General features: G+C 44.0%; 2 protein-coding genes across 3 annotated transcripts in view; one reads left to right on the top strand and one right to left on the bottom strand.

Moving 5' to 3' along the window:
* The first annotated feature begins 957 nt into the window (after positions 1–957).
* The window catches only part of LOC147439819 (Metallo-hydrolase/oxidoreductase superfamily protein), a 73,944-nt gene continuing 62,239 nt past the window's right edge, over positions 958–12,662 (top strand). For both annotated transcript variants that reach the window (XM_086485565.1, XM_086485564.1), the window contains exon 1: positions 958–1,154. In XM_086485565.1, the coding sequence (XP_086341691.1) occupies positions 982–1,154 (173 nt within the window). In that variant the 5' untranslated portion in view covers positions 958–981. The remainder of the gene's footprint in view (positions 1,155–12,662) is intronic.
* LOC147439820 (uncharacterized) lies at positions 7,757–9,811 on the bottom strand. The gene is made up of 2 exons (XM_086485563.1): positions 8,564–9,811; positions 7,757–8,469 (listed from the first exon to the last, which is right to left on the bottom strand). The coding sequence occupies exons 1-2, from the start codon at positions 9,443–9,445 to the stop codon at positions 7,858–7,860; spliced, it is 1,494 nt and encodes a 497-aa protein (XP_086341689.1). The 5' UTR covers positions 9,446–9,811; the 3' UTR covers positions 7,757–7,857.

A 12,662-nucleotide genomic window follows, 5' to 3' on the forward strand; every position in this document is an offset into this window, starting at 1 on the left:
AAATTCCTTAGTACCCAGAAGGAATCGACTCTAAATGTCAAGTTCTTGTGTGCTTGCCCCTAGTTCTCCCATTTTAGCATGACACTTCACCTTCTTTGTCTTCTATTGTGGGCATCGATGGGTTCTACATTAGAGGATTGTCACATGTTGCTTGGCGACATTAAGATGATAGAAGCAGCTTCGTCCACTTCTAAATGCAATATATATGTATTGTTTGCGTGGGAGAATGACAAGGTAGAGAGAAGGATTCATAACTTTGCCAAAATTGATAGCGTGTCACTCTCTTAGCAAACCTTAGGACTAAATAACACATGACATTTAATGAAGGGGTCCGGGTTCACGTGGAAGTGAGGGTTGGCAACTACTTGCCCACCCACAACTTGCCAGGTCAAGTTTCCATGGAAGTGTAGTGTGCACACATGAGGGAGAGGAGAGAGAATTCTTTTTTACGAGAATTGAATGGAAAAAGTAAGTGAGAGAAAAGAGAGAGTGCAAAAACGGTTTGGCTTTTCCCAAATTAAATGAGACACAATTTTTCAAATTTGTCCTCACGTGTGGTTTCCATTCTGCTCCACCCCCTAGACATAGAGCCAAGATGCAACTTATTGGTTTCCATTATGCTCCACCCCCTAGACATAGAGCCAAGATGCAACTTATTGGCAACATATTGCCAATATCTTGTTGGAAAAACTCCATGTGAACACAAAAAGTTGGCAACATGTTGCAAGCCAGGTGCCCATGTGAACTGACTCGTGCAAAAGACTTCTCCACCATCGATCCCTTCGTCTCCCCCTCCTAAATGCCAAAAATGTCTTCGAGAAAAATCAATTTCACAAACATACAAAATTCCGTTGAGGGTAGATTCAAGGAGAAAATTTTGCGAAATAATCAACATTTTTTGCAATTTAACTCTATTTTTTCAATCCCCTTCAAGCAATAACAGACACAAACAAAAAGTAATTAAGAAATGTGACGTAGAGAATGGCTTTTCATCAAGCGTCGAGCTTGGTGCAGCAGAGAGTGAGCAGCTCGATGCTTCTGCGTTCGATTGCTAGCTCCTTCTCCTACCTCCCCTCCAGTTCCCGCTTGGGCAGATGGCAGCCTCTTTTCGCGGTTGACAATCGTACCTCTGCTTCTGCGACTCTTCTCAGCAGGTCGTCTATCATCTTTCTTTCACACACACACTTTTGTTTTGTAATGCCAGATTGAATTACAAATGGGAAACCTCAAGCTGACAAAAACCCATTTAAAGTATTACAAACTGTAACTCATGAAAAAACAGTAAATAGAGCTGGTAATGTGTAACAGGGAGCTTGTCCAAGTCATAGGCAACTTGAAGAGACTGTCGAAGAGATATCTTGAAGAAAGAAACATAACATGAGGAAATTCTGTGCTCTTCACACTGTCCATAGCACCCAGAATCTAACCCAGCTGAAAAAGTATGCATATGACTGAAGCAAAGGCGGAAGCACTCCAAAGATCCAGAAAGATTTACTAAATTGTGAGCCAGGAAAACATGAAAGTTCAGCACTTTCAATGGCTTCAAGGATAAGGCAAAGGCCCTCACTTTCCTCCTGTAGTTTGACAGCTTATGCAAGAGGGAATTTTACAAAGGCCTCTAAGGTCAGGAAAGCTGCCACTTTCTTGAAGGACAATGCGTTTACATGGTGGACGACATTGTTAATGCAAGGACAGTAACCTACCACTTGGGTCTACTTTAAACAAATGTTTGCATCTGCTTGGCTGTCAAATGAATTTGAAGTCGACGTCATGATAGATTGGCACCAGCTTACTTCGGCTACATGCAAGAGCTTGTTGGAGTACAATCGGAGGTTTTGTGAAGCGTTACTCTCAGTGACCTCCTACAGATTTGTGCCATTGACAGAGCAGATAGAGAAGTATTGTTGTGGGCTGCCTAAAGGGCTTTGGGACTACTGTACCAAGAACAGAGTGGCTACCCTCACTCAGCTTATGCAAGCTGCTAACACTGGTCTTGCCTTGTTGAAAGGAGAGGATAGTGGGTTTCCGAGCAATAAAAAGGAGGGCAGTAAAAGAAAAATTCAGCGAAGAAGCCCTTTGTGAAAATGGCTCCTGAAGCGTCACAGGGGTCAGAAAGGGCCACCAAAGTTAAGGATTCAGCCGGGACTTTTGGAGCGCAAGCAAAGAAACAGAAAAAGAAGCTTTTTGTGTGCAAGTCGCTCGAGGAAAAGAAGGTCCTAATGGTTGAAAATGAATGTTTTATATGCAAGCAGCGTGGTCACTTTGCTACCAATTGTCCACAAAGGAAAAGACCAGTTGACTCAGATGATAAAGAAGACCAGAAAGGCAAGAAGCCTAAACCCACGACAGGTTTGGTGCCATATATGGTGGGTGACAGGCCCAGTACAGATGCCAGTGAGTTATGCAGGGCTTGGGATAAAGTTAGAGATCAAACGATACTCATCTTCTTTGATCCAGGTGCCAAAGAAAACTTTATCTCACCAGAGTTAGCTATGAAGGTGAGCATCAGAGTTGAAGAGATGGGTACATAGCACAGGCAGGGGTGGCATGTCCTAGCCACTCAGAGTGTGTTACTCGCATTACTGGAAAGCTGCGTCTGCATATTCAGTCATATGTAGACACAGAAGAATTTTATATCATGCCATTGGAAGGGTGCGATGTGCTACTTGGAATTGCATGGATGTTCAGAGTACATGGCGTGTTGGATGCCTTCGGCAAGACGATCACCCTTCAACATAGAGACAAAACTCATGTTTTGGATGTAAAGCTCAAAGGGGAGTCTGTCCCTACTGTATCCGCTTCCGCCATCACTTTTGTAATAAAGAATCGTCTTTCTGTGTACTTGATTTTTGTACGTGATGTCTCAGATAATTGTCAGTCAAATTTATCTGTGTTAGATAAAGAAAGGTCAGCATTTTTGCAAGAGTTTAATGACTGTTTTTCTGATTCATTACCGTCGCAATTGTCGCTAGAGAGACCTGAGGATCATCGGATAGATTTGGTGCGAGGGTGTAGCCCACCAAATAGGCCTCCCTACAGGGTTAGCACGGCGCAACAGAAAGAGATTATGGGCAAGGTTGTAACTATGTCAGACTTTGTAAATAATTAATGTATTTACGAGAAAAGAATTATCTAATTAGTTGTGTGCAAATCAGAATAGATCTAGCAGTTCTGGGGCCTCAGTTGCTCCCAAGTTTGGGCCAGAGCACCTCAGGGAGATCCTAGCAGAAAAATACCCTGAAGCCCTAGTGATTGGGAAATCCGGTCTTCAATGAAGGGGTAGATAGTAGCCTCAGATTTCAGGCTCAAACAATTACGCGCATCAGTGCAAGCACAGGAATGAGATGGGGTCCTTAGAACAACAGTAACCCTAAGGCTTGAACTATTTTTACGGCCTTAGGATAAGTCAATTAAATTATTTTAAATTGTCTATGCTGGACCAAATGGCCGGACAAGTGCGAACAGGTAATGCCAGAGCAGTGCTGGCACGACATTGCACTGGGGAGCAGCTAACATTTTCATTGGTTGCATCTATGTGTGCAGTTGTGCACTTAATTGCACATTTCATTATTTAGCATAGGTTTTTTAAAGTCAAAAGTTGAATGGTTTTTAAATTATTAAGTAAGTGTGCCACTTAGCACACTTACCTATGCAATCTCTCTCTCTCTCTCTCTCTCTCTTTCTCTCTCTCTCTCTCTCTCTCTCTCTCTCTGTGTTCTAGCTAGGGCCCCCTCTTCAGGCTGGCTATATGAGAGCAACCCCTTCCTCTCTTGCCAGGTTGGCAGTGCACTACCCCCCCTAAGTTGAACGTCCTCTACGCAATGAAGCTCTCCATTGAAGTTTGAGAGCAGCACCTTGTGGTGTATGTGTAGCCTCTGAGCTCCCATCACCTAGAACAAGGCCTCTCATGGTTGTAGGCAGCTGTGGGAGAAGTTTCATCGCGTAAAGTAGTAGAAAACTCTCTTTCTCTCTCGTCTAGCTGCTGCAAATTCTTTGTTTTCAGCCCCTAATCACCTGTATTAGGGTGAATTTTAGCAAAGTCTTAATAGAATCTTATTCCTCTCTACCTACTCTACGCATACACAAAGTTTGGAGTGTTTCCACCGCGAAAAGGACCTCCATTTCCGCATTGGAACATGCTCAGGTAACAATTTTTGGTTATGTGCAGAAAATGACAGCAAGCATGTGTGCGTGCGTTTTGCATGTTTCTTTCGTGGGTTGACTGCAGGAATGATTATGTCCAAAGAGACACAGTTAGCGGAAGATAGATTCTCATTTATGAGAGTTTCCGATGAGTTTTGTGGAAGGTAGACTCTCGCTTATGAGAGCTTCCCAAAATCTCACAGAAGAGGAAAGATCCTCTCAGTAGTCAGAGAGCAATTCTTTTGCTCTCTCAGTCAGAAGTAGAAAAAGGACAAGAAAGAATAGAGGATGGGCTTTTGCGCCGTTCATGTGCTTGTAAAGATTTCTCCCTTAGTAATAAAGATATTCTCTTCATGGGGGGAGACCAACCCATCTTCTGGTTCCCAATGATGTGTCAAGCTTTCTCTCTTTCTCTCCAAAGTCTCTTGAGTATATAAATTGCATTGAACAGTCAGTTTTCGCTTCCGTATTTTTGTGACACAGGTTGAGGAGTTATTAGAGAAGGGGTTGGAGCGTAAGTGAATGTTGAACTTTGCTCAAGATGAGTGCTCCGAACTGTGCACAAGGTTCCTTTTACTTAAGGAAGGGAGAGCCTTCCGTTCCTTTAGTGAGAGAGTGCAATGGACACAAACAAAGTGGTGAACACTGTGAATGAAGGTGCATGAGACTGAGAGATAGAGAGAGAATAATGACACTAGAATGTTGTCAAAACCCTCCTCTGAAGGCCCCACTCTCTATGGCGAGAGCGGTTTACTATTGATTGCACAAATCTTTACAATGCTTGGACTTGTCGACGATGTCGACGACGATGAGGATGATGACAACACGGGCTGGAATCTGCAAATCTTTATTTGTTGAATTCTGACTCTATGTCGGTGACGATGTTGATGGCGACGTTGCAACGACGACGCGCTGAAAAGGTAGATGCTGAAATCTACGTTTTCCGGGCTGAATTTGCAAACTACGCTGGATTTGACCGTGCGGCGAGGATCTACTGCGGGAAGATGAGATCTGCGAGATTCGGGACTTGTTCTGCGATGTCTGACTGTTGAAAACTGAAAACACTGATGCTTCTTGGTGTTCTGTCGCGGTGAATCTGCAAAACGCTATGCTGATGCAAAAACGCTAGGGCTGAAAACTGTCTTGCGGTGGAAATCTGCTAACGCTAGGGCTGATCTGCTGTCTCTTGCTGTCGAGGAGGCTGATCTGCCATGCAAAAACGCTAGGGCTGGTTCTGTGTGAAAACGCTAGGCTTGCATCATGCAAAAACGCTAGGTCTTTAGTTGGGGGGGGGGGGGGGGTCTTGCTTGAGAAGGTGCATTGTGGATGTTCGGTCCCTGCTGCCTCTTCTACTAGTAAGTGCTAGCGCTAGGTTTGCTTATATATATCATTGGCCAAATTGCCCTACTCAGTTTTCCAACAAAAGTCACTTAAAAATAATAAGTGAAAAATGTCAAAAATAGAGAAAATAGGTCTATGCACTGTAAAAATGCTCTTGATGGGTTTTGATGGTCATGCTGTGTGCAACCAGAGGATATGCATCTACTTTAAGTGTCTGGACATGCACGGTCTGCGAACAGACTCACAAAAGTGCCAGAACACTTCCTAAGCTAACTGAACTGAACCCATGTCATGAAGTAGCTTGTCCACGTACACATAGGGTTAGATGTGCATGTGACAAGAAAAAGGATGGCTCATGGCGCATGTGTATTGATTACCGTGCGTTGAATAAGAATACCATCAAGAATAGGTTTCCTATTCCCAGGATTGATGATATTCTCGATCGTTTAGAGGGTGCTGCAATTTTCAGCAGGATAGACCTTAAGAGTGGGTACCATCAAATTCATATAAGACTAGACATAGTTGACACGTACGGTCACGTACGATGGTTACACGTACGAAGACGTGCGGTACTAATCGAACTAAAAAAAGTTAGACGTACGTTGACGTAACGTACGATGCAAAAAAATAAATCATATATTTTTCAGAGCTTTTACTCTATTATGAGTAACTACTTAGTATTAAGTACATACAACTCAAAGGAGATGTCTTACAAGTAAGAACATTAAAGATTTGGCCATGGACATTGGAAACGGCAATGTTCGAAAAAAGATGATCATGATTGCATTTGATTTCATAATTCATTACATAAGTAGAGAGTCGAGGCTCGAGAGATACAAGTGACAAAAAGTAGTACAAAAAAGTAGTGACACAACTCATAGTCTCATGGCCCATGGGTACAAACTTTAAAGCATAAAGAGAGAGTTCTAAGTGCTCATATCGCTCTCATCACCGGAGTTGTGGTCCGAGCTTGAGCTAGAGCTTGAGCCAGAGGTAGCTGCATCATCCTCATCACTACTTGCATCAGATGCACTGGATGCAAGACCATAATCTCCCTCACTAAGGATATTGCCCTCATCATCAAACTCTGACTCTCTAGGATCCGCAGGTCTAGAAATGGACACATTCTCCAAAGTGGTGTCCGCTATAGTAGATCCGCTACCCGAGCCTCACCGCACATAGGTTCTGGGTGTTCGTGCCGACGCTCTTCCACTCCCACGAGCAACCGAAGTGGAAGCTCCTCTACCTGTAGTTGCCAAAGCTCGCACAACCACCTTCTTGCGGGACCGTGTGCGAGAGACACGGCAATCAATCTCCTCCAACTCCAAGTAGAGGTCTCAAAATATTTGCTCCTCCTCTGGATCGCGATCTTTGTTGAGACTCTTAAGAGTCTCAATGGAGAGCTTGCATTCATCTACATTCACCTATTTGTCATTTACAACATGCAAGAAGATTAATGGAGTTAGCAATTTGGTATGCCAAAAATATGAGCACATGATACATCATACATATTACATCATACATGTGAAAGCATAAATAAAGAGTATGATGTAGCCAACTCAATTACCTGCCTAGCCATTGGCATCTCGTGCATGGACCTCAACATGCGTAAATTGGAGCGACAATAGATAAGCCGCTCCAATTGCTTCGTAGAAAGCTTGTTGCGGATCTTGGTGTGTATAAGAGAATACGCTGACCAATTCCGCTCACATGCACCCGATGAGCAATCCTAGAGCACATAGATGATAGAAGAGAGGCATGAGATTTGAATTGTGGGAATTTTCAATTGAGAGGTGACTTATGTGACATGTCACATGAATGATGAATGTCAAATGATGACATGATTGAGATTATAAATTTATAATTTATGGTATGGTATTATGTATAATTATTAATATATATGATATACCTGTCCAAGAACCCTCAATGCCACCCTTTGAAGGTGAGGCAATTGATAGCCAAAACATTTCCACCAAAAAAGAGGCTTCACTAACGAATCCCTCTTCCAACACACCGAGGAAGCGAATGCCGTGCCTCTTTGGTCTCCATAGTTGATGAGCTCTTGGAGAAACTCTCCATGGTGTTCTTCATTGAGTATCTTTGGAAGGTACTTGTCGCGCTCCTCTTGACGTGCTTGATCCGCAAAGATTGATGGCTTTTTGAAAGCCGGATGCAAGAGGGCGGCAAAGCCATGGATTGGTCGCCTCATCCAATCCCACCGCTTTTTAACAAGGAAGAGAATGTCATCTCTCTTTGGAGAGTCCTCCAATACATCACTACAAAGAGATAGAGAAAGATAGTCAAGCATGGAAGGGTAGAACCGTAGATAGAAAAAGACAACTTACAATGTACATAAATCATAAGGTGATATGTTTACCGTGAACCATCGGGTGCTCCATCAAGAATGGTGGATCTCTCAATCTCCTTGTAAGCCTCCTCCATGAAGTGGTAAAGGAGACCTATGGTAGACCCTTCCATGTCGGTCATCCGAAGCACCTTATACAATGGCAATACCACCATGACAAGACCCTTGACCTCTTGCCAAAACTCCTCCTTCAAGCAAAGCCGTTGGATGGCCTTTGCATCTTGTTGGGATGATTGGGTCTCTTCTTCAATCCATGCTTTGAACTCATCCGAGACCATTGTCTTTTGCAAGTTGGTTTGCACATCATAGAGGCGCTCAAGGAGGAGCCACATAGCGGCAAAGCGTGTTGCGGAAGGCTTCTTCAACTCCAAGCCGGAGTAAGTGCGATATATCGCAAGTACTCTCACCTTTTTGTTGATGAAGTTGACGATGGAGAGGGCTTGGGATAGAATGTCCTTTACCCAAGGTAGGTCGCCAATGTCCTCCAAGAGGAGGTCAATGCAATGTGATGCACATGGAGTCCATACTATGTGTGGATACTCCGCCTCTAGCTTTTTGGCCATGGAAGCACAATTGGAGGCATTGTCAGTGATTACTTGAATGACGTTGCTTGGACCGATCTACATATGGAGAAAGAGGGGAAAGTGAGAAGAGCCAAGGCAAAAGACAAAATTGAAAATAGTAGATACTTGAGAGTGGAATAAAATTTTTTACCTCTTTTATGGCTTGACGAATGTGGCGGTAAATGAAGGCACCCGTGACCTTTTTCCCCCTTGCTCCCGCATCAACCGCTCGCAAGAAGTAGGTGCCAAGAGGGCATGAGACAAGGATATTAATGATTCCCCTCTTCTTGCGGTCACTCCATCCATCGGTGAGAATAGAGCAACCATACTTTACCCATCCGGCACGCACGGGGTCAAGAGACTTGTCGATTCGTGCCCTCTCTTCATCAAGCTTTTTGGTGCGCATGTCATGGTATGACACTCCCGTCCACCCTTCACATGGACCAACCGCGGCAATAGCCTTCACCATGCGTTTCCAACGATCTGTGCGAAGAATATGAAAAGAGAGATTGCACTCAATGATGGTGCGTGCAATCTCTATCTCCGCTTGTCGTTGCCTCTCTTTGAGGAAAGACAATGGACCGGAAGTTCCACCCACCGTTTGTGCAAGAGTAGCTTGCTTTGGAGGCCGCCCACCATGACTTCTTTTGCTCTTCTTTGAGACGCTACCACCCTCGGTGGAGGCCATGGTAGCGCCGCCGGATGCAACGGACATTGATGGAGAAGCATCCTCTCCTGAATCGGAGAGATCATGGTCGGGCGGAACCATCTCCTCCGATGCCTTTGCAACCGCCTTGCGCGTCTTCAAGGGGAGATACTTTGCTTTGCACTCTTGGAGAATGTCGTCGGGGATATTCGGACAAGGACCCGCTTCCCCTCCCACCTTGGTCAAGTGGATGATAAGGCGGGTGGAGCTTGAGGTCATGGTCTTCGGGCAATATTTGCAATACCATTTGCAAACATTTTGCTTGTTCTTCACCCTTTCAAAGTAGCGGCAATGCTTGTTGAAGGCTTCATGAAGAGCGGGCGGCATTATGGAGAGCTCGAGGGATGGGGAGTGATGAGAGAACTTTAGAGTAATGGAGAGCTTGAAGGAGATGGATGGAGATGAAGGGAGCTTAAGGAATAATGGAGAGCTTGAAGGAGATGAAGAAAGCTTGAGCCTTGAAGGAACAATGGAGAGCTTGAAGGAGATGAAGGGAGCTTGAAGGAGTAATGGAGAGCTTGAAGACTTGATGGAGTGCCAAAGCTTGAAGCCTTGGCCCTTGATGAATGGATAGAGCTTGAGGGAGCTTGAGTAGGGAAGGAGATGAATGAGAGAGCTTGAGGGATATATGGAGAAGAAGAGAGGGTGGGCAACCTTATATAGGTTTTGAGGAGAGAGGGAGAAGAGGGTTAAAGAGAGAGCATGCTTCAAAATTCAAATTCCATGTGCCATGGCCATAGCCCATGTGGCTTTGTGTGTGTGTGTGTGTGTGTATGTTGGGGGGGGGGGGGGTGGGATGGCACATTGGCTTATGATGCCCCAAGGGCCAAGGCTCCAAGGCCCCCAACGTTCAATTTTTAACGTTCAAAAACTGCCAGCACGTGGCGCTACAAAACGGCTGTAAAAACAGTCAAAAAAGTCCGCCAACGGTCACTTTTTTTTGATCGGACGGAACCCGGACGGGACGTTCCGTTCGATGGACGTGGACAACCCTGAGACCAGAGAATGTGCACAAGACTCCGTTTAGAACGACATTTGGTCTTTATGAGTTTCTAGTGATGCCGTTCGGGCTAATAAATACTCCTGCCACATTCAACAGAATGATGGACCGGATTTTCCGCTCGCATCGATAGTTTGTTGGGACGTTCTTCGATGACATGATAGTCTATTCGAAGAATGAAGAGGAGCATAGACGTCACTTGACCATTGTGTTCGAAGAGCTGCACAGTCATAGGCTACTTGTCAATCCTAAGAAAAGTTAATTCTTCCTTGAAGAGGTTCACTTTCTTGGCCACATAGTCTTAAAGGATGGTGTCAGAATGGATCCCGCAAAGGTCAAAGCTATTAAGACATGGCCAGACTTGAAGACTGTGCACGATGTTAGAAGCTTCTTGGGATTGTGTTCCTACTATAGAAGGTTTATCAGGAATTTTGCAGAGATAGCATCACCTCTTCACGCTTTGCAAAAGAAAGAGGTCACTTTCAGATGGACTCAAAAGGTGATTTTAACTTTTAGTCTCTTAAAAGAAAACTTGACTTCAGATCTAGTAATTGTTTTGCCAGACCTCAGGAAGTCATTTGTGGTCCAATGTGACACGTGTGGTAGTAGCATCAGAGCAGTGCTAATGCAAGATGGACGGGTAGTAGCTTATGAAAGCCGAATTTTGCAAGGGCCAGAGAGAACTATGCAAGTCTATGAGAAAGAGCTCTTGGCCGTGATTCATGCGCTTTCTAGCTGGAAGCACTACCTCTTAGGTGCTGATTTTGTTGTCCAAACAGACCATCAGACCTTGCGATACTTCTTGACACAATCAAAGCTATCCGAAAAGCAAATGTGATGGGCAAACATTCTTTCTTTTTTTCCACTTCCAGATTGTGCATATGGAAGGCAAGAAGAATGTTGTGGCTGATGCATTATCAAGGAATCCAGAAATTTCAGCTGTGTCAATTCCTTATCATCATGAGCTTGATGACATGAAGGAACAATATGCTACTGATGAAGATTTTGTAAGGATCTTTGAACAATTACAAGAGGGACAACATCATGAGCACTACCTCCTCAGAGATGATTTTATGATGATGCATGGCAGACTTTGTGTCACTAGGCCATTGCGACATAAGGTCATGGAAGAGAGTCATGTCCCACCGTATGAAGGGCATCGTGGTATTGATGCGACAGTTAAAGCGGTAGAGACATTCTTCTATTGGCCTACCTTGAGGAGAGATGTGATTTGCCAAAAGGTCAAGATTGACAGCAAAAGGCACGAGGGTTGTTACAACCACTGCCGATTCCGGATAAGCCATGGGAAAGCATTGCTATGGACTTTATCTTTGATCTTCCAAGGACGCCAACAGGGAATGATGGTATATGGACCATTATTTGCAGGTTCTGCAAGAAAGCCCATTTTATCCTTATCAGGAAGAAGATAAAATCTGATCAAATGGCACGCTTGTTCATGTACAATGTATTTAAGTAACATGATATCCCACAATCGATTGTCAGTGATCGTGATCCTCGCATGACAAGTTTGTTTTGGAGAGGATCGTTTGAGAACATGGGCACTACGCTCAAGTTCTCGTCTTCGTTTCATCCACAAACTGATGGGCAGTCAGAAGAGGCTAATTCTACTGTCTTAGATCTACTGAAATGCTGTGTCAGATAATAAGGGCAAGTGGGAACAGTATTTGCCTATGCTTGAGTATGCATACAATAATACGGTGCATTCGTCGAATGGCAAGGCACCTTTTGAGATTGTTGAAGGCGACAAAAAAGTTCCTCCCATTTTGCATATGAAGGACAAGATCTTTGTGGCAGATTGTTATGTTGAGAACATGGATGAAATGTACAAGAAAATTAAAGTTGCCTTGGAGAAGACTTGGGCAAAACAGAAAAAGGCTGCTAATCGTCACCGTCGTGAATTGCTCTTATCACTTGGTGATTGGGTTCGGTTAAGGTTCGAAAAGGCAAGGTTAAAGAAGATGAAGGGCAAGGAACGACTGTTTCCTAAGCTCAGCATGCGTTACTATGGGCCTTTTCAATGCTTGACAAGATCAGCGATGTGGCTTGTCACAAGGCGGGCACCACGCGCCAATAGAAAAGAACAGACTGAACAACCGTTTAGCACTTCAATAACAACTGAACTGAGCAAGGTAGGATCCGTACGTACGTACCTTACCGTACGGATCCGTACTGTACAATCATTTTTTTGTTGGGGAAAAAACCACAGCGGGTCTGCAAAATTGAGTTCGCCCATCAATTTTTTGTGTGCAAATTGGCAAATCATGATCAATGTGAACTTACAAGTTCTCTATAGTAACTAGTTTGTTGTGAAACTGCAAATTTTAGGTTGTGTATATTTGAGTTGTATCTGTTCTTGTCACTTCAATGTTGATTCATTGAATGTCGAGCAAGGAGTCGCGACTTGCTTCTGGTATTTGTATGAAACCTTTCCCTTGGTTTGTAGAATAGTGAACTAACATGCTTGAAGTGATACTTGTGAAATTTTTATCAAGTATGGACCGTATTGTAGGTTTTTGGCTTTTA

The sequence above is a fragment of the Adiantum capillus-veneris genome, chromosome 16 (assembly GCF_014529385.1).
Source record: "Adiantum capillus-veneris isolate H3 chromosome 16, ASM1452938v2, whole genome shotgun sequence".
Classification (NCBI taxonomy): domain Eukaryota; kingdom Viridiplantae; phylum Streptophyta; class Polypodiopsida; order Polypodiales; family Pteridaceae; genus Adiantum; species Adiantum capillus-veneris.